The sequence below is a fragment of the Pan paniscus genome, chromosome 7 (assembly GCF_029289425.2).
Source record: "Pan paniscus chromosome 7, NHGRI_mPanPan1-v2.0_pri, whole genome shotgun sequence".
Classification (NCBI taxonomy): Eukaryota; Metazoa; Chordata; class Mammalia; order Primates; family Hominidae; genus Pan; species Pan paniscus.
In genome coordinates, this window is record NC_073256.2 from 149,307,286 (window position 1) to 149,329,927 (window position 22,642).

The 22,642-nt window shown below is 34.9% G+C and overlaps 1 protein-coding gene across 8 annotated transcripts in view; it reads left to right on the top strand.

The window, feature by feature from the left end:
* Positions 1-22,642, top strand: part of EFR3A (EFR3 homolog A) — a 109,228-nt gene that overhangs the window by 19,412 nt on the left and 67,174 nt on the right. For 6 of the 8 annotated variants that reach the window (XR_008626514.2, XR_010113034.1, XM_024929850.5 and 3 more), the window contains exons 2-3: positions 16,796-16,872; positions 21,043-21,170. Coding sequence is in view for 6 of the 8 variants with exons in the window: in XM_024929850.5 (XP_024785618.1) it covers positions 16,796-16,872; positions 21,043-21,170 (205 nt within the window). In the remaining 2 variants the exon portion in view is untranslated. Of the gene's footprint in view, positions 1-16,795; positions 16,942-21,042; positions 21,171-22,642 lie in introns of all 8 variants that reach the window. The other 2 variants (XM_034966612.3, XM_024929852.4) reach the window with 1 other exon arrangement.

Here is a 22,642-nt window from a genome sequence, read left to right on the forward strand (position 1 = left end):
AAAATGTCAGGGTGTTTTTTTTTTTTTTTTTTTTTGACAAATTGGAAATGCCACATTCAGATGACTTCTTAGGAAGAATAAAATGTTGTTATTCTGAGTCTAGGTTTGAACTTTAAAGATTCATCTCGTTTTAGTATAAAGTGTTTTATTTACCAAGAACTTCAGTAGGCTTTCTTGTCACCTGAATGGCAAGTTAATTCAGAAGGAACGTATCAAAATAATAAAATGAGAAAAGTTAGGAACCAGCATTAGCTGAGTCACAATCCCCTGCTTAACCTCATTTGCCAGTGCGCACTCGGAAGAACTGCTTCTTACCAAAACATCTGTCTCTTCAGCTTTCAGTAGGAAGCAGTGTCCTTTGGCTTACAAAGAAGTGGTAACAGAACTAAGCGAAGATGAATGAAACAGTTTGAAATTGGCATTGGTAGATTTAGTTTCTTTTTTTAAGCAATTAAAATTTAAAAGCCCGCAGCACTGTGATTGGCATTTTTGACGTTTAGCTTGTGCTACTTAGTATCAGAGACTTAGTATCAGGGACTTATCAGTAAGTCCCTGATACTTACTGTAATTGCTGTATCTTGCTAAGACCTGCTGTTTAGATATTTCTTAGGTCATAAAATGAATGCTTATTAGATTGTTTCTCGTGAGAACTAAGGACCAGTGTAGAGATCATTTATTACCAAAGTATGAGTATTAGGATTTTATGCCAAAGGAATTATTTCTGCATACCCCATTCAGCATTTTTATATACTGAGAAATAACATTAATAAATATCTAATTATTTGTCCTTGACTCGGCATTTTTCTTCATAGTTGTTAATATAATTAATTTTTTCACCAAGTAATTTTTTTATCCTTTGACACGTGAAAAGACTAATCATATAATTACAGTGTTTTCATCATGCTACTGCCCTACTCTAACATTTTGAGTTGTTTACAGTGCTTACAGAGTCCAGGCTTAACATCCATATATATGTACAAGGTTGTCTAAAGTTTTGAGGAGAGACAAGTATATATTGGCATTATATGCTTGTACAGCTACTGCTAACTTATCTTTCTGATTCTTCTCTAAGGCCCCAGAGCTAAATCTGCAGTTCAGCTGGGTTAGTCATTTTATTACTCCAGAACATCCTGTTTCCCTCAGCCTTTCTGGAATACTCTGTTCCCTCTGTTCATTTTCTTCCTTTCTTCAAAGGCTAGCTCAAAGCTCAGATTTCTTGAAAGGAGAAACTTGTCCTAATCAGTCCAACTCAGAAAAGTCTTTTCATCTTCTGGTCTGTAAGAAATAGTCTGTTCTACTCATTTCGTGTTCATGCTTGGCTGAGCTCGTCTTTTACACCTTCTAAGAAGCTTTTCTAGACTTCGATTTTTCTCATTTCTCTTATATTTTATTTATATTGTTTATAGGTGGGTCCTTCTATTCTTTCAAGCATGTAAGTTCTTGTTAGATAATATTTTCCATTAAGGTTTTTTTCTTTATCTTCCACAGTACCTTATATACTACTTTCAACAAAAATTAGTTAATGTTTGTTTGCATTTGAGTTGGAATGTCATGTGCTTGATAGAATGAACCTTAGTCTTAGTTCCTTAGTCTAACCTCTGGTTTCTCAGTCTTAGTTCCTTAGTCTAACCTCTGGTTTGAGTCTCAGGAATATATTTACATCCAGGTTTGGTCCTTTGAGGATATCACAGACTAGTCCCTTTTTCACATGATGTCCTTTAAATATTTGAGTAATATCTGATATTTTAACATTTACTATGTGATACATCCTGTGCTAAGCATTTTGTAACTAAAATAATGAAGATTTTTATTATGCATTATAAATTGTTCTTAGTAGCCTTCAAATACACCACAATCTGTGCAGTTAGTTAAATTCAACAGCAGTTCATTTTTGCAGAATCTGTGAAGTGGGGCAAAACGTCCTTCAATTATCAGTAAGATACCTACTTAGCTCTTGCAGGCAGGTAATGCATTGCACTCCATTTCCAATCAATAATATGTGATGAGCATCCAGAGAATTATATAAAAATGATTATGAAGAAATTATCTTGATTTGATTTGAGGACATTAAATATGAAAACACAAAAGCATAAAAATGATACAAATATACTGGCTTCTGCAAAAATCTGAATGAGGAAGTTCTTAGTAATATGTTTCCTGTGGCAGAGGGAAGTAATTTTTTTTTAATAAGGTCTTCTCTCCCTGAAGACCTGATTATAATTTTTAAAAGATAACTCTTAATGCTATATTAAGTATAGTGAGTGCTTTTAGGTAAAGTTGCCTTAAATTGGGTTTTAGTAGAAAGATCTTCTACCTGTACTTTGTCCCTGATCCTGTGTTTTCCTTCACAGTTGTTAAAATAATTATCCCCCTCCCAAATTTTGCTAAGGCCTAAAACAGAACAGTAGTGTATACAGTAATGAATATGCCAGGCTAATGTTGGTATTCATTGTGGCTAGATTATTTTATTTTAATGTTATTATTTTTTTTGAGTTTTAAAATAAATGCAACAAGGTCAGTAATCACACTGTCAAGGCTAAAGCCAGATCAGTCAGTGAATAAAATAGTTAAAATCTATTATAGGGTTATAGTTGATTATTAGCTTTATTGTGTTGTAAGACTAGATAAAAAAAAGACTAGAAGACTAGCTTCATATTATAAAAATTATAAACAATATACTTCAAATATTAATATGAATTGCTGTCTCAAAGGCTAATTCATTGATCAAGAAATGCAATGTATTAGTCAGAGTTTCAGAATGTATTATGGTGACTTTAAAAAACCATTTTTATTGTCTGTGATTTCAAATTTAACTTCTTTGTAAACATCTGTGATGTACTATATAGTTAAAATTAACAGACTGAAATTATTACTTTTTTGGGTGTAAAAATAGCACATTTTAAACACCAGAACCACATCAAAAATGATGAAATTGAAGAAATAAAAAAAATTTGTATCTTCTTATTTCGTGTGGTCAAAGCTTTATTGTGGCACAGTGATGCAAAATGACCTATAATGGCATATGGGGGTGCTAGATACTAAAAATTACATTTTAAGATATATGTCTGCTTACTGCCAAAACTTATTTACTTTATAGCTCAGGAAACACACCTGTAAGTTGTTTTTTTAAAAAAAAATTTTGGAGGGTATTTTTTGAGAAAGGATCTTGCTCTGTTGCTCAGGCTGGAGTGCAGTGGCATGATTGTAGCTCACTGCAACCTCAGTCTCCTGGGCTCAGGTGATACTCCCTCCTTAGCCTCCCGAGTAACTGAGGCTATGAATGTGTGCCACCGTGTCCAGCTAGTTTTTATGATAATCAGTTTAAACTTTCTATGTACTTTAAGTGTGGGAGTCAAATGCTGTTAGTTTTCATTTTTTATTATAGCATTTTGACTATAACTGATTGCAACATAAAATGATTAATATTTTAGTCTAATACATTAGAGAGGACTTCATATTTCCAAGGTTGCATTTTTCTTTCACGGAGGGGAAAGATGTACATTGTAGCTGTGGACTTTCTTAGCAGTCATTTCTGGATTCCTTCTCAATGTAACATTTCACCCTGTGAGTCTTTCAAAAATGAATAAACCACAGCTCTGCCCTTGAGGAGCTTATAGACCTCTGAGAAAAATAGATCAATAAGTTATTAACCCAAATGGTAGTGGTTGTGGCAGCAGAGAGAGTAGCACCTGCCTAGCTTTAGGTCGTGGTTAAGGACAACTTGAAGAATAATGCTGGGCTGAGGCTGGGAGGTAAGTTAGCTGAAGACAGGGACAACATGAGCAGAAGCCTGGCCTATTCTTCATACATGTTAGTTTGCCACTGCCTTTTTTGGTAGTGTGGCAGACAACATTGCCTATTTGCTCAGTATCCAAGCTATCAGATTATTAAGCAAAAGTACTAAATGCAGAGCTTTGTGGCAGTGACTGGAAATCTTCCTCTAGGTTACTGTTCCCCAAACTTGAGCACTCTGACCATTAAAGTGTTGTCACACTTTAATTGCTGCATGAAAAGTTAAATATTATTATTTTAGGTGATTATTTGGTGCTAATATGATTTTAGACACAGAAGTGAACATGGGCAGCGAAGTCGGTATAGTATTACATGGTTATAAGATGGTCATACATATACTCATATACAAAATGAAATGGTTTTTAGCAAGAGGTTTTTTTAGGAACCATAACGTGTGTGCCAATCAGTTACCAGCTATCAGTTAATTTTTTGGCATTGAGTTTATTCATTTACAATTTACAACTTCTTTTGTCTCTTCACTTACTGGAAATTGAATTATCGTTTATTATTTTAGAAAAAAAACCAAAAAGTTAAAAAGTGAGAGTATAAAAAGATGAATGAGAAGAGCCCTTCCCTTATGAAACTACCCGGAAACAAGTTAAAGAACAGATATAGATGTGATGAACTGTGAAAGCCTTGCAAATTCCCATCCTTTTAGAACTTCCTGTTCATCATGATTTTGCAAGCATTGATAGTAATTCTGCTGCTATAATCTTAAAATTGTCTTCTGACAATGGAAAATAAAATCTGACAACTGTACTGTGTGTATTATAAGAATAAGATAGTTGCCCAATTCTTGATCCTGTTAGAAGAAATCTCTGCTTTTCTTATACGTTCGACATTAAATGCTAAATGAAGGGTGGGGTTTCTGCAGACATTATACAATTTTTTTCTTCAGATATTTATCATCAGACTTTCCTTTTGTTGTTATTCTGATCAATTATTTTATCCTTCAGCGTTTACTAGAAATTATAAAATGTAATCTTAAGTTCTGTATTTTAGATAGACTTTTATCTTGCCAAAAGCTGATTAAAGTAGCAATAAATTAGTAAATCCTCATAAAGGAAATTTCTTATTACCTAAATAATAAGTTATAATCTTGTTGTAAACTATGTTATCAGTTTCTCCTTTTTCCATGTCAGATGTGGTCTATAGAACAATGATTTTCAGTCTGGGTATTCTGAAACTGCCACTGTTGTGATTTATTTTGGTCACAATATTTAGTCCATCTTGAAATTTTAAATTACATTATTGTAAAATCATGTTTTCCTTTTTACTTGCATTTAAAATATTCTTAATTTCTTTTTCTGATGTTTCCTCATTACTGGAGTGTTTTTTTAAAGTCCATGTATCTTATCTGTATAATTGGTACCTTTGTAAAAAGTACAGTATTTGAAAAATTATTCTTTGCATTTTCTAACACAATCCTTTTGTAATTTTCTTTCTGTTTATTCAGAGGTCTTCTCTTTCTGCTCTTATTGTGCTGATCATCCCTTAAATGTTTTCTTTCCTCAGGATTCTCTTAAGTCTCCTATTTGCCTTTACTGATCTCAGCAGATTTGCTTTTGCTATCACTTAAATGCTTTTGGTTTTTAAATTTGTTTCTAGTTTAGATCAATTGTCTGCTACAGTATATCCCACCTTCAAGTTTACCTCAAATTTAATATGTGCAAAACAGAATTCATTCTCTCTTCTTGATATCCTCCTTTTACCCCAGAGTGTATCCTCTTGTGTTCCTTGTTGGTCAGTGACACTAGCATCCAACCAGTTGTCCAAACTTTCCTGTCTCCTCCTCTTTACCTTCTATAGTCAGTTGTTTCCAAGTCAGCTTCCTGCAAGTTTGCCTAGGCATTTTTCTCATGTTGCAGAACTTTATGCTTACTTTCAAATTAAAACCACATTGTTTAAACCTCTTAAGAGCCTTAATAGATGTGGCTCCCTTTGCCTGGGAATAATAATCCTCTCCTCTTTGCCTAATTTCTACTTTTTCTTCAAGACTTAATTTAGTCATTACTTCTTGCAGAAAGGTTTGTTATCCCATTAGCTATTATCTCATAGCAACCTGTGATAGTTGTTATCACAGAGATAATTCTTTCTGTATGTGATTATCTTTTCCCACCAGACTACGAGCTACTAAATGGCCAGGGATTGTGGCCTGTATTTGTATTCCCTACATTTAGTTTAGTGCCTAGGGCATGGTAGGCTTCACTAAATGATTGTTAAAAGAATACATGAGATTGGGTATTGTTTTTCCCAATTATGTATATTTCTGAGGCACATTTGTTTTTTGGTTTTCAGAGGGTAGCAGTTTCACCTGTGTCCCTCTCTGAGTTGAGAACCAACTGAAATACAGAAATATAAGAGTCAGTTTGAAGCAAGTCAAAATACCAGTTTTACTACTAGTAAAGCTGGGTTGGAGAATGCATCTTGATCTTTGTCCATTATCAGTCTTTCTGTTACTTTTCCTCCAAATCTAAACTTTCCAATGATGTATCTGAGGGACACCCCAAGTTAGCAGAGCAAACACATTGACCAAGCCTTTTGCGAGGAAGGCACATTGATTCAAACTGCCCTATAACTCCATGGAGATCATGTAAAGATACACGCTTCCAGACCCAGGTATGCTCATAAGCAGGAAGAATGAATTGCAGACTGCACATCTGAAGGAGAAACTCTTAAGAGTTTGTTTATTCATTCATTTAACAAATAGATATTGAGCTCTTACCATGTGCTGGATGGACATTGTGCAGATGGTGCAGATATAGATTTGGTGCTTATGTTTTAGAGCCTATTAGGTTCCTTTTTTCCAGACTGATGAGTAAAATAAGTCACTTTTCCTCTTATAGCAGAAGTCTTCTCTAGGGAAGATAGGAACAGATGAATAGAATAGTTTATCCAAAGGTATAACCTGTTCTCTAGCCATTGCATGTAAAATAATTCCCAAGGACTGATAATTTTAAGAACACAGTGGAATGAAATACAGAGAAACATATCAGCACAATCTTAAGAGAAATTTCAAAGGTCTGGTCATGTTTTAGAAAAACGTGGAAAATTTGATCATGATAATTTCACTTTTCCTTTACTATACTTGAAATACTTGGCTTAGGATTTTAAAGACCATTTAGTCATGATTTATTTCTGACATGAGTCTGCTAAGTATTCATTTATACAAGTTACTTAGAAAATCTACTCCCTAATGAGGTCTGGTGGCAGCATTTGAAAATAATGGGGAAATTCTAGTGGTGTTAGCCACAAATACCAGCTCCCTGTTGCCAGTGATAGGTCTTTATCACATCAGCATCTCCTGTGAAATCTTTTCTTTCTCACTCATTTGGTCTCCTGGTTCTTTATAGTGCTATTTATGATTCAGTTATTGTAATATATAAGATGATCTTACGAGGTGCAGCCTATATTGTAACTTACCTATTGCATAACTTAGATAAAGACAGTTTCCCGAATACCTGAAGTACACAATAAGAAAAAGTTATATGCTAAATTCTCTACATCATTATACAAGGGGAGTGGTTCTCTAGAGCAATGGCTCCCGAATGAACGTGGGTGTGCATGAGGGCCATGGTGGGAGGGGGAGGCTTATTTTTAGAAAGAAGAATTCTGGTATGCCATCCCAGGGATTGATTCAGAAAGTCCTGGGTTGGGGGCAGGGAGTATTCACTTTTAAAAGTACTCTAGGAGATTCTTCTTCAGAGGGCTCATAGGCCACCCTTAGAGAAGCATTGTACTATGGAAACATAGTTCGCTTTGATTGTATTTATTCCAAGGCAACCTTGTATAATTAAAGAATAAATACAAACAGTAAGAGAAGATTTTTATGAATGTTGATTTTGTTAGGGAGTTAGAAGTTGTGGTAATTGTTTCTTAGAGATGTGTTAATGTTAAACGTTTGATAGACAAATCAGTATAATTAGGTATATATAGTTATACCCCAAGACTGAGGGTAAATCCAGTCATTTTCTATTGTTATTATTTTGTTTGCATCTAGCTTTGTTTTTAGTAAAGGAACTATATATTTTGTTTTCTGTAATGTTGATTTCTTACAATCTCAATATATATTAAACTGCTTAATATCAGGAACCAGTTGTATGAATATTTGCAAATTTCACAATGCCTTATATGTAGTAGACATTTTATAAAACATTTTCATTACAAATGTTGAGTAAATGAGCTTTCTATAAAAATTGTTGCATTATTTGATACATGGTAAGTATTATAGTTATTATATATGAAAAAAAGCCAGCTAACATCTTAGGGTTTTTCATTTGGTCTTCTATGTTTCTTTTTGTCTTCATCTTTGTCTGCCCTGACTGGATTCTTGCTGCTTTTCTTCATTTTGCAGTTGTAGCTGAAAATTTGACTATTTGATACCTTTAGACATGTTCCAATACGCAGGAGAATAAGTAGGAATATCCTGGCTCCTGGTTTGCCTGGGATGGTCAAAGTTTATGCCACTGGTCCTGGCATAATTAATAATAGCACCCCCCAGCCACTCTCAAAATGCCAAATTATATAAATTCCTTTGAAGCTTGAAACCATGTAAATAAGTGATTTGCAAGTTGAGTTCTTGCCTTCACATATTCTTGCCACAATCCCATTTTTTGTTGTACTAATGTTATTGGTTCTTTCTGTATTTTGATTTCTAATTGTGAACATTTTTGAGACCCCCTAATTTGAGGTGTCTTTATTTTTTATGAGAATTTTTCTGTTTTGTATGTGGAATTTTTAATTTACCTTAATAGTATTTTCAAACTATAGAAGATTTGAGTTGTCTCAAAATAATTTGTTCTTTTAAAATGGTTTAGAAATGAGTGACAGACAGTTCCTGGGCCATTAGCTTATGTTCAAGCATTGATATAACAAAAGCAGTTTTCAAAAAGACATTTAACAATGTTCCTTGGTGTTCCATGAATATTTATTCAGGTTGTTAAAAGTCCTTTACAGGAAATATTTAGCTTATAAATAGGCTAATAAAAGGGAAGCTGTAAGTTCAGTTTCTTTTGTCCTCTTGGTATTAAAGGAAGCTGTTACCAGAAAAACAGATCTCAGTTTTTAAGGTAAAATACTCCTATACATGTTAGCTAGGTTTGTTACTTTGTGTATTTACCAAGATTTTCTCTAAGACATGGAAGTAAGTTCCTATAGAAAGCTCCAAAGATATTGATTGATTGGTTGAAATACACTCTATAAATGGAAACTGTCTCCATAATGACTTTACCAATTGTTCCCCTACAAATATAGGGAAACACTTTATTTTTGCCAACAAGTGCTTTTGTTAGACTGCATTTTAGCAGGACTCTTAGAACATGTTAGTGCTTAGTACTATTATAAATTCACTCTCAGTTCCATTATAAACTGTGGATAGTCTGATTTGCCTTATGTCTTTCCTCTGTTTTTCTCCCTCTTAATCACGATCCCTAACATTTGTCTTAGACCACTACATAATTACTACACTCCTCTAAAACATATTAATTAGCAAAGTAAATTTCAATGTGATAGTACCATGGTTTGCATTAAAGAAGAAAGTCACTGCTTACATCTTTTTAAAAAAACAGTTACAACAATGAAAATGTTCTTTTTTTAATTCTAAGAGTACTACTGACATTGTAGAAGACGTTAGCCAATCTTTTATATATTAAAAAAGGGAATCACATACTGTTTCAGTTTTTATTTTTGCATCATTTGATTACTTACCTCTGTAGATTGGGACACCGGGGCGGTATAGTCTTCTTGCCAAGACTCTTCCCCCTGAGCACATTGAAGATGGTCAGTGACATGTAGGGTCCAGGGACATGGTCTTGAAAATAGGAATGAACCATGCAGTGTTGTACAGTGGTGGGGCAGAGGTATGAGTACTTTTCTCTCCTGGTTGCAGCTCTGGTTTCTCTTTCATCCATTGGGTTGTTTCCTATTTTGCAAACTAAGCCAGGATCAGATGAAATGAAAAGGGAATGATATTATCTGATTTTAATATTTGTGTTAATTTTTTTCAAATGATGATTCTAGAAGCTTTTCGAATGAAATCTCTCAGAATAATATTTTCCAAAAGCTGGGATTATTCTGTATTTTATTGCTCTTATCTTTGTGTAACTCTGCTGAGTAATATTTAATTTTTTTCCAATAAATATGATAATATACAGTAAAGTTAAATTGAAGTGTAAGTCTACAACATGATTACTAATAAGTAGGATAATGTCTAAAATTAAAACTTTTTAAATTAGAAATTGTAATAGTGGGGAAAAAAATCAGATATAAAGTATAAACCAGTTAGTTGCCTCAGGAAAAAAAGGTGCTATTTTTTTTTTCTACAGTTTCCCAGAATTGTTTGGAGAAGTGTACAACAGTTTTGTCTGTGTTATGCCTATTATAGAGCAAAGTATTGCAATGTAAGGAGAAGACCATCTTTTAAAACAGAATTGGAGCTTTAATTCTATTTATTGCTTTGTTGTCCTCTTTTCCGTAAGGTTTATGTGCCTAGGAATTAAAAACAAGTAGTGAAATTGAGAATGAAAGGAGAGAAGGTATACGATTATATGTGGAAAGAATCATGTAATAAAATACTCCTCTAATGGATTAAAATCCTTTTAAAAGGAACACTTTTCTGAAGATAAGATTATTTTGTTCCCTTTCTTTTGACCCCATATCTAATTAGTCACCAAACTCTTTTCATGTTTTCCCACTTTTCTTTCAAAGCTCTGGGACACTAGAATATGCATTTTGTTTTTCCCATGTGCCGTCCTGCCTAGTGTTGCTTGCGTTGTTCCATTTGATTACAGTTGTCCTTCACTGTCTCTAGTTTATTCCTGTAGTTCAGTCTTACTCCTTCTTCACGGGAGTCCTCAGTATCCAGTTCAAGTTCCATGTCCTTGGTAAAACCTCTTTTCACTTTAGCCGCAAGTTGTTTTCTCTCTCCTCTGAACCTCTGTGGTGCTTACAGCTGTGCAGTCTATTTGACACTGGAGAGCCTTTGTCCTAAAATGTCCAAATTTTGTTTTAAAACTTAATTTTTAAACTTTGTCTTTTAAAGTATGTAGTCACCTTTTTAAGTCCTTGTAGTTGTCATTTGTAGCATAGTGTGCTAAAATAACACCTATATTACAGGCTTTATAGATAATACATGTGTGTATGTGTGTATATATATATAAATACAGAATTATATATAATACGTGTGTGTGTGTGTGTGTATTGCTCTTTGGGTAGCTCTGTTGAGTAATATTTAATTTTTTTCTGATAAGTATGATAATATGCAGTACACAGACATATTTAGCTTTACTGCTGCGTATTACATATATGTGTATATACACACACATACACACATATTATATGTAAATTGTTTTGGTACCTGGAAAGGATATGTGTGAGTGGAACTGTAATATTGCTAAATATTTTTGATTGTATGAAGTAAATGTCTTGTTCTGACATCAACTGAATGAGTAACTTGACTTTTAATTTTAACCTTGGAGGGAATATTTGTGAGGCAGACTCTTTTAAAGGGTTTTGGACACCACAGAGCTAGAGTTCTTGAAGTGGTTAATTTTAAAAATCTTCTAATAGAAAGTCTGTCTCTTTTCACCTTGATTACTGGTGGACTCTGCTAGACCTAAAAATAAAGCATGAATTGTTCAAAGTGATTCATTTGACATTGTCATCTGTTTGTTGGAAAAATCATATCATTCTGGCACTTATTTAGTGTTTTATGGTGGACAGTGTACTTTATTGATTTTTATAGCGTATAGGAGCAGATGTTAAACTCACTTTATATTTTGTTTCCTTATTTATTTAGGAAAAAGCATTTTTATAAATGTCTGCTTTATGCCTGACATGCATAACAATGAGTAAGATACATGGGCTTTGCATTTGAGGAATTCATATTCTGGTGGTGAAGACAGACACATATATGTAAACAAGAGCAGTAGATTGTTACAGGTGCTGTGATAGAAATATATAATGAGGGCATGAAGGACCAAAATCCAGTAATCGTAGGCACTGTCATTTAAAAGTATGAAATCTAGTGAGCCATACATATGTCAGTCAATTTCTATTATGTTACATGTGAGAATTAAATGAGAGAATTGCTACATAGAAGGTGTAGATACTATTATTGTATGCTTTTATAGATTATGAAACAAACTTAATTCAAAGCCATACAGTCAGTTTCCATAATATGAATACAATCTAAACATTCTTCATCTCCAGTGACAGTGTTACTAACTTAGCATTTTTGTTTTGGAGGATAGCTTTATCCCAAGTAGCCAGTGGCATGGTGGCAGTTAGTGGTGGAGACATCAATATTTCCAGTTAAATTATCATTGAATAATATAGTCCCTTGAAAGTGGAAGTTGCTTATTTTTAAAGGGGTCTTTTTTTTTTTTAATGATCCAAGTCCCCAAATTTATAGAGTTGCATAAGAAAGCAAATGATATCACAAACCAGAAGTACTCAGTGGTCAACCAACCACTTACAATATTGGCTCCCAGTATTCAGAATTCTCCTAGTGCCTTTGAGTGCCTGCGTGCCTAATCCATACTATCAGTTTCACCTTGAGTTTCTCTATGCAGCTGCTCAAGTCCTTCTATGAATGCCTCTTTGAGACAGGATGGATTGGAAATTAGCTCTAATACCTCATTATTGAAGGAGGAGGATGTTTCCTCTTCTAGAGGTCAGTTGGCATCACTACTGTTTAGGGACTAAGAGGCATTGCTGAATCTATATGAGAATGATGTTAGGGGAGCAAAGGAGAAGAATTTTCTTGCAGTGTTGAGTAGATAAAACAAACTGCTTGCTTCTTCTACTATACTGTCACAACACTTGAACACTTCTGTGAACAAATGTGTGGGAGATTTTCCCCAAGCACCGAGCCAGCAATTCCCCAGCTGGGTGTCCTCTAACGTAATTCAGTTCTTAGCAATATTTACCTGGAGGTAGTGTCACAACCCACAGGTTGAGGGCTCTGTCCCACAGGACTGCCTCCCTCCGCCCCCCTCCCCTCCAGCACACACACACACTCACATACACACACACATGCTCTCTCTGTCTCTCTGTCTCTGTCTCTCTCTCAAGATACCAGTTGGAAGCCCCAGGTTGTTTTACCTGTGCCTCTGCCAGCTATAAATCAGGATTCCCACACTCCCTCCTTGGGCTCAGCTAATTTGCTAGAGTGGCTCACAGAACTTAGGGAAATACTTCACTTACATTTACCAGTTTATTATAAAGGCTATTAGGAAGGAGACAGATGAACAGCCGGATGGAAAAGATGCATAGGTCCAAGTATGGGAGAAGGAGTGAGGAGCTTCCATATATATTTGCTCCAGGTAAGTCACGCTCCGGAAACTTCCATGTGTCCAGCCACCTGGAAGCCCATCCACACCCAGTCCTTTTGGGTTTTTTTATAGAGGCTTCACTATAAAGGCGCGATTGATTAAATCGTTGGCCACCTGTAACCAACTTAACTATCAGCCCCTCCCGCATCCTTAGAGGTTAGGGGTTGTGGCTGAAAGTCCCCATCCTCTGGTCATGCCTTGGTCTTTACTGTGACTAACCCACACCAGAAGCTATCCTTGAGCCCCCAGCCATCAGTCAACTTATTAGTATACACAATGACACTTGGCACTTTGGAGAACCTAAGACTATCAGAAGCTATTTGTTAGGAAATGGGAAGACCAAATATATATTTCACAATATCACAGATGTCTTTAAAGAAATGTTACTTCAGGAGTATGTAAAATTTACTCATAAAAAAAGAGCTTATTAAGTGTGTTTAGGTGGCTTCTACACTCCAGGCACTTTTTATGTATTATTAATTTAATACCCTTAACTGTGAGAAGTAGGTAGTAGGATTTTCCTGTTCACTGACTAAGGCTCAGAGAGCTGTATTGAATAGATTACTTCTGAGCTTATGTGTACACTACTATAATATTCAGCCTGGCACTTTTTTGGTTATAATTTATCCACTGTGTCTGAATTCTATTTTCCCAAAGTTATCCCACTTGAGCCTTCCTATTTCATATTCTTCTAGTGTATCATAATCAGAGTTCTGAATTCCACATGCTGTAGGAGGAGAATAGTGGATAGTTTTCTCTTTTATGTGCTGGACTTAATTTATTTTTACTGATAATAGTATTTATTGAATATTTCCTAGGTGACAAACACCGCAAAGGCACTAGACATACAATTGGGGAAAAGAACTACAATATAGAATTAAATTTAAAGGAAGAATTTATATTGCTTAGACTTGCCGGTTGTTGGAGACTTTCTGTGATATGCTCATCCCCCTCTTTTTTTTTTTTTTTCTTTTGGGAAAGAGGAAGTTGGGAAGAGGTCAAAAATATATTAGTTTTGGGACCCAAGTGAGTTTGTTGGAAGGGATCAGAAGCTAGGATAAGGAGGAACTAAAGGAATGCTTTAAGGAAAGGGGTTGTAAGTAGGCTTGCTTTCTTATTTAACCTGTATGAAAAACCTACTTTTATTAAGCTAGCAATATAAGTACTTTAATAGTATCTTATTTAAGCTAGTTGGCTTTGCTAGCAGAACTTGATATGGATATTATCAAGTTCTTGATAGCTTTATATTTGATGTCAATGGCAAGTTAGGTAAGTTACAGTACTTCTGTGCCCTCTGCTAATTAATTAGAAGTAAAGTGAACTAGGCACTTCCTGAACAGTAGGTAAAAGGATCTAGAGTCAGAAAGATCGACTAGGAAATAGTCTGATACAACATGAAGGACTATGTTCAGGTACCTGCAGCTGAACTCGAAAAGCCTTATGAATTTACTTCAACAAGGGAGTCACCTACATTTCTATATTTGAGTAGGTCCAATGATTTTATTTTACTTGTTCTTCTGATATTTATAAGTAGAATATTCGTATTTATTTAAAAGTCTATATAGTAATTTCTTTTGTGATTATTATTGCCAGTTATTTCAACCTTACATTGTCTTTGATATAATTTTATAAAAACCTGAAATTATAAATGAAAAATTTTAACCTATATGCCTTCTTTATAGTGGGTAGTTTTTTATTTTTAGTAAGTGGTCAAAAAGGTGTTTTTGTTTTGTGTTGGGCCTTCCTGAGAAACTCACTGTGATCATTTATTTCCCTATATGGCAATGCATCCCTCTTCTGTTAGGCACACACATTTCTGCAATTATGTTCATTGGTCATGATTTATAGAAAGCTAAAATATTTAAAGTAATTTAGAAATTTGCTGGTACTTGAGTTTAGTGTGGCAGTTACTCTTTGAAGTCATCAGGTCTGGGTTGGAATTGCAGTTCCTCAGATCCTCCCCCGCTGGGTGTTACTGGACAAAATTGGCCTCTCTAAGCTGGTTTCCTCATTTATCCAATGGAGATGATCATAACCCTCAGAGAGTTACGATAGGAGTGAGTGAATAATGTTGTAACGTCCTTAGTACAGTGCTGCACACGTCATCTTCAGAAAATGGTAATTGTCCCTCCTGCTATTGATATAGTTATGGTTGTGAACCATATGTAAAATTTATTGTGATTTTTAAATTATGGGCTTACAACAAAGATTTTTATGCTATTGGGAATCCTATCTTAAGGGTCCTTGATCATCATCTGCTTACCCTGATTGTAATACTCCTCTTACTGCATTACTAATAATAGCTACCATTTTATTGAGTGCTTGCTTAATAAGAGCTTTATATACAATTTTATTTAATTCTTATTATTATGAAGAAGGCATTATTGCATCTATTTTTACTGATGGGGAAACTTGTGTGTAGTAAGACAAAGTAACGCACCCAGCCCAGCTGGACGGAGGGAGACTGATTCACTTCAGATCTGTCTGTTCCAAAGCCCATGTTCTTTAACCCATGGCTGTCCACTAGACACTTTACCATTTGCTTATCTGTCTCTCCTGGTAAACCTAAGCTTCCCAAAAGTGGGAACTGGACATTGTTTGCATTCCAAGGTTACATTTATATTTCAAGCTCTTTTAAACTAAAAGCAGTGTATAGTGTATAACATCAGAAATGTTAATGTAAGTGAAACTTAATAGCTTATTAAGAATCTTTCTTATTGAAAATAACAAAATTTCCCATTGTTACAGAAAACTTGAAACATGAGGACTTGTTTTTTAGACGTATGGCTAGTCTGTGCCATGCTAACAATTTGAATTTACTATATTTGGCTTTGCATTAGTGTTCACTAAGTACTCACTTAATCTTCTTTTCAGGTTATAAGCTTCTTTCATCATTGCAATACAGGACGTGGCTCAGTGCTTGTGTGCTTAATACATATTTGATTTTAATTTATTTTAGTGTCAGTATTAATGTTGATCTAAAGTATTTTTAGATTATTTCAGTTGTTTGGGATTCATCAGTGAGCAAAACAATGATCCCTGCCTTCATCTGAGTTTGTCCTGGTGAGGGGGCACAGATGAGGACCAGTAAACACAATAGAAAGTTTATTTAATGTGGTAGGTGATAAGTGCTATGGGAAAAAGAAGGTAGAGCAGGGTAAGGGTGGTCAGAGAGGCGTAGATGAAGAATTGAAGAAGGTGACAGAGTTATTATAGCTGTTAGTAGATACTTGGGCATGCCCCAGGCAGAGGGAACAGTGAGAGTTAAGATCCAAAGGAGGGGGTCTAGCTGGTTAGAATTAGCAGGGAGACCACTGTGGCTTGAGTAGAGTGGATTGCAACAGGTGGGTGGGGGTATGCTGGAGTTGCGGGCAGATGACATCAGAAAGGAGGTAAAGGGGGCACGGATGATGTTTTCACTTTGTCAGATGAATTTGGCAGGATGTGTATGCATGTTACATAAAAATTCTTAGAAGCTGTGTGTCTTTGGAGTAAGGATAAGAAATTTAACTTTGTCTTTTCTTAATCACTGATTACATTTGTGTGTCTTTATTTGTGACAGTTTGAACTTTGTATTTTATATAGCCCATTAATATTCAGAAACTTGAATTTCCAGGCCAGTTTACAATATTAATAATATCTGTATTTCTTGATTTTTTTTTTTTAAACAGGAGTATGCTGCTGCTGTTCCGCTTTGCGTCCTCGCTACAAACGCCTGGTGGACAACATATTCCCTGAAGATCCAAAAGTAATTTGATCTACATCTACTGATCCTTCTCTTTGCTGACCCATTCTGCCCCCCGCTGACCTCCTTAAGGTTTCCCTAATTTCATTTCTCTACTTTTACCCTTACATCTCATCATTTATACTACTTTTTTTATACTTTTCTTTTTTTTACTCTTAAATGACCCATGCTTGCTTGTCTAGTTTTCAGATCCTTTTAGTAGATTAGGCACAAATCTAGAAAAATGGACAGTTGATGTTCTTTTATAGTTTATATAGTGTCTAAGTAACACTGTCTCATTAATTTATGTTCATTAATTTATGAACCAGTGCCAGATTATTTAAACTAAGTGTTCACGATACCACTGTGAACAGAGAGAAGGTTTTCTGCTCTCATTATGCACATATATAAGTAAATTGGTAATTACAATTTCTTGTAAAAAAAAAAATGTTGTACTAGACAAATGAAGTATGGGCTGCTCCTGGAGAAGATAGGAGTGATACCCAATTTGGGTTGAGGAGAAGAAAGCCTGGAGGAAATAAAATCTAAGCTAAGATCCAAAGAATAAATAGGGATTGACCACACAGTTTTTAGAAGAGAACTGAGAGGTAAAGAAAGATTGTTTCAGGCAGAGTTTTTCTTTTTACTTAAATACTATTTAATTTTTTTATAACAATTATTTTATTTGTGAAGATTACTGGTTTCAAAGCAACTGGTTGGGGTGATTTTGTTTCACATTGCCTCAACCTTTCTAAGACTTCTGTAGTCTCCTGTTAAATGAATAGGAACAAAAAAAAAAGTTACATGGCTTTTGACTTCCAAAATTTGCTTTATTTTAAAATGTAACAAACTGTATAAAGCTTTTGGTTATCTTAATATTAACTTAATGTTGATATGTCTTATTTTTAACCAAATCTGTTTAAACATTCAGTTATGTAGAGGAGGTTAATCAATTAAATATTATTGGCTGCCAGATATCCTGGAAAATTTGTGGCATATTAAAAACCCTAAGATACGGTACTGCCTTGAAGGACCTTTCCATCCAGTAACTGACATAAAGCAGAAACATACTAAATATGAAATTACAGTGCATAAATCAGTAAGTAAAATGCTAAGTAAATCAGGTGGAAAGTTTTGCCTCTAAAGCAGGGAGGTATCACTGTGGGTTGGGAACCTCCGGGAAGCATTCACAGAGGAAATGAGATTTGCTGAGCTTTGAAGTATGTATACCATCTGGAGAGGTAGACAAGATTAGTCTCTTTATTGCAAGTGAGGGGAAAGAGAAAAGACATGGGAAAGCAAGACATATATTTGAAGCCTAGAGCAAGTTATCCATCAGACTTCAAGCGAAGGTTTATATAACCTAATTGTAGAGTGTAAGGGTGGTAATCATTGTTGACCATGATTTCTCATTTGAAATTTCAGATGTTATCAATTAGTAGACTGAATATCCAAATAATTATTTTCCTGAGAAGTCTGGGACATATGGTTACTGAAGGTAAGGTGGAGGCCAGATTTTAGAGGATTGTGAATGACAAGGAAGGCCTCTACTTTAGTCACTTTAACTTGTAGGCAGTGAGGGAGCTTTGAACACTTGATCATTGAAATGACCATAGGTAAATTAGAGAAAGAATCCTTATTTTTGCCAAGGATTTATATAAGATTTGTTTAAATAGCAATCTTTAAAATAAGATTTTAAAAAAGGAAAAGATCTACATGAACCTTGAATATATGTGGCAAACATTACTCAATTTGCCATATTTCTTATTTTTAATTTATTAAAACAAACAAATCTTGTGATATGTCCATAATGGGTCAGACAGTATGTACCCAAATGCAGAAGCAGATGTCATAGTCCCTGCCTTGAAAGAGAAATCTAGTAAGGGGGACAGATAAACAGTTTCTTAAAATTAGTAGCCAGATGATCTTGGGCAAGTCCCTTGTTTTCTCATCATGTAATGGAAGTAATAAGTAGTACCAATCTCATAAGGTTCTCATGAGGACTAAATGAGTTAATGCAGCTCTTTACTCACTGTTGCTTTCCTAATGTCTATCATTGTGCCTGGCACATAGTTGGCACTCAATATTTGTTTAATGAATGAAAAGATAATCTGATAAAATATAATAGTGGAGATAAGTACTGTGAGGTAAAAGAACATGTAGTTGGAACATCTCACCCAAACTTGGAGCGGGGGCTGTTGGGAGGGTGCAACACAGTGTTGGAGGAAGCTAAGACCTAAAGGATGAGTAGGAATTATCCAGGTGAACTGGAGAAGGGTTCCTGGGCAAAGAGATGAGTTGAGTGAAAGAAGTCTTGCACAAAATATATGATTTATAAACTGTATGATTCTATTTATGTTCAGATGCATGCTGATTCATAGTGATAAAAAGCAGAGCAGTGGTTGCCTGAAGAGGGAGAGATGGCCTGCAAAGGACATGGGGAATCTTTTGTAAATGATGAAAATGTTCTGTACATGTTGAACATCCCTAATCCAAAAACCTGAAATCTGAAATGCTCTGAAATCCAAAACTTTTTGAGCACTGACATGATACTCAAAGGAAATGCTCACTGGAGCATTTTGGATTTTGAATTTTTGGATTAGGGATATCTAAGTAGTTAAGTATCTGCAAATATTCCAAAATCTGAAAAAATAGCCAAAGTTGAAACACTTCTGATCCCAAGCATTTTGGATGAGGTATCCTCAACCTGTATCTTATTTTTAGCAGTGTCTTCACAGATGTATACAACTGTCACATTTCCAATTATATACCGTAGGTCAATGCAGTTATTTATATATAGATTATTCCTCAGTAAAATTAGTAAGGGATTAAAAATATAGGAGAGACACAATTGTATTTCAGTGATGGTGTGGAGAAACTGATACAGAGGGAGAGGTCAAAGAACCAGGAATAAGAGGGGCTAACTGATGGAGCCAGATCATGGAACTGTGTGTGGAAGACAGCCAGAGCAGAGGCAAACCAATTCCTCCTAGACAGGAAAACTAGATTGCTTCACTTTGCCTAGGGCAGGGTTTCTCAACTTAGGTTCATTTGACATTTTGGTCCAGATAATTGCTTACTTTTGGGGGCTATTTTGTGCATTGTGAGATATTTAGAAACATCCCTGGCCTCTACCTACTAGATCCCAGTACCCACCTTCACCCATCTATGACAACCCATAATGCCTTTAGACATTGCCCTGGAGGGGCTCAGTTACCCCTGGTTAAGATCTACTGGCCTGGCAGGCACTGAGAAAGCAGGGATGTTTTGCCAGTAAATACTAATGTGATGGCTCCCACCTTCTCTGGGAAAGAGAAGAGCTCATTTGCTGTCTGAGAGAGGAGAGAGGCACCAAAGTAGCAAGTTTGAGGAAAACGGAGTAGGTACAAAATATGAGGGGGTGACTCAACTAAGGAAACAGCAAAATAGCCAAAGAACATTGTGGGACCAGTTGAAGGTGAAAACACACATCTACACAATTTTTGTTGCAGATTCACTGTCTAACATAGTTTCCCTTTCTCCCTTCTCACCTATTCCAATATTCCTAAGCAACACTTACTTGGGTTATATATGGCCAAGAAACTTACGTGGTAATTGGGGAGAATTTATGCACCTGTTGCACATCATCTTTTAAAAGGCAGAGACAAATGACCGTTTTATAATCCCATATCAGGGACCTGTTGTTGCTTTTTAAATATGTTGAATAAGTATAGATTCTACAGCTCTGAATACTTTCTTGTTTATTAATTACAACAAAAACTTATAATGATATCACTGACTTCTGAATCATTTAAAAAGCCATATGTTGACTATATCGTATAAGTAAATGAGTAAAACAGGCTTAATAACATTTCACATTTTTAAACTGAAACAAATTTTGTTTGAAATCTTTTTACATCTATATCCCATTCCCTATATACTGCAGATAATTGAGCTATGTCTCTATAAAGGAAGATGTTAGAGTCTAATTTACTGTTTGTGCTTTGCATAAATGGGGCATTGTAAAAAAAATTTTGAAAGTTCTATGTATCCATCATGGTGAATGTTAGCACTAAGGAGGTTATGTGCAGAAGGGTTCTACATAAATATCGTTTAATCCCCAATCCAAAAAGGGAAATTGTAAAGCAGGCAACACTTAAAAATATAATAAGCATGAAAATATAGATAATCTATTTATCTTGTTACTGTTTTTAGGATGGCCTTGTGAAAGCTGATATGGAGAAATTGACATTTTATGCAGTATCTGCTCCAGAGAAACTGGATCGAATTGGTTCTTACCTGGCAGAAAGGTTGAGCAGGGATGTTGTCAGACATCGTTCTGGGTAAGGAAACTAATGGCTGCTAAAATAGGATCTTTGGAAAATTCTTTCTGGACTTTTAAATCATTCTGTAGATTATTTTGCCATTTAGTGAGACAAAGATAATATATAGAGGATAAAACATTGTAATATTATACAAAGAAATGTATAATACTCCAATAGATGCTGTGGCTTTTATTATTTTCCTGGTGGTCAGGTTTTGTGAGTAGACTATGTTAGTTAACTGAGTTACTTTTTGCTTGTGTCTATTGATTTTTGAGTCTTTTCTAATGGGAAATAGTAGAAATTGACTCGCTTAGTCTATCAGTGCAATACTGTAATTTAAAAATCAGTCTCTAAATTGAAAACAAACAGAAAGATCCTGTTAACCAGATGATTTTTTTTCACACAGCTGCAGTTTTACCTCTTGGAGGAGTAATAAGAGAGAACCGTGTTAGGCTTAGATAGCAAGGCCCAGGAAATTCAAGCATGCTGATTTGGAACTGTGCTAGCTATACTCTTACTGATAAATAGAAGTCTACCATCCTACTGTATTTTCTGTGCTCGAACAATAATAACTTTGCAATTTGGATTATAAATACTTTTTCATTCTGTCATTTTATGATCCAAGTTTATTGGAGTATTCTATTCTCCAAGTGATATATTAGCTTTCTGTACCTTTGCATTGTTACCACTTAGAACATTTTAGTAAGTGATGGCACACATAGCTTTATGGTTGATTGTTGAAGGAAAAGTATCCAAAGACTGAATTTTAATTTTGTTTTAGATTTACCCTTTAAAAATTGATACATAATATTTTACATATTTATGGAGTACCTGTGAGTATTTGTCACATGTACAGAATGTGTAAAGATCAAGTCAGGGTATCTGGGCTATCCATCACCTCAATTTATTTATCATTTCTGTGTGTTGGGAACATTTCAAGTCCTTTTCTAGCCACTCTGAGATATACAGTACATTGTTGCTAACTTTAGTCACCCTACTGTGCTGTTGAACATTAGAACTTATTTCTTTTATCTAATTTTGTAAGTTTGTATTCATTAACCAATGTCTCTTCATCCCTCCACACCCTGCCCTCGCAACCGCACTTACATGCCCTTCCTATCCTCTGGTATCTGTCTGAATTTTAAGTACAAGATGTAAAATCTGATGAATTGTAAAGTAATATTTATGAGATTTTTTATTATGTTGCTGATAGTGTTTTATCTACTCATATTTAGACATATAAGTAGATTATATTGGAAATTGTCACATTAATAATTATTTTGGGTCAGATACAAGTAAATATGGTTAAAAGTCTGGAAAATAGAAAATGTCCATATTTACAAAGCAAAATATACACAAAGTTAATGTTAAGCTCAGATAGTTAAGGAGAAAATGGAGGAATACAGTGTATATTTTCTGTATACTTCGATAAAAGGATTATTTTATAACCTACAAGATATTAGTGCTGTGTGAGAATTAAGATTTTACTT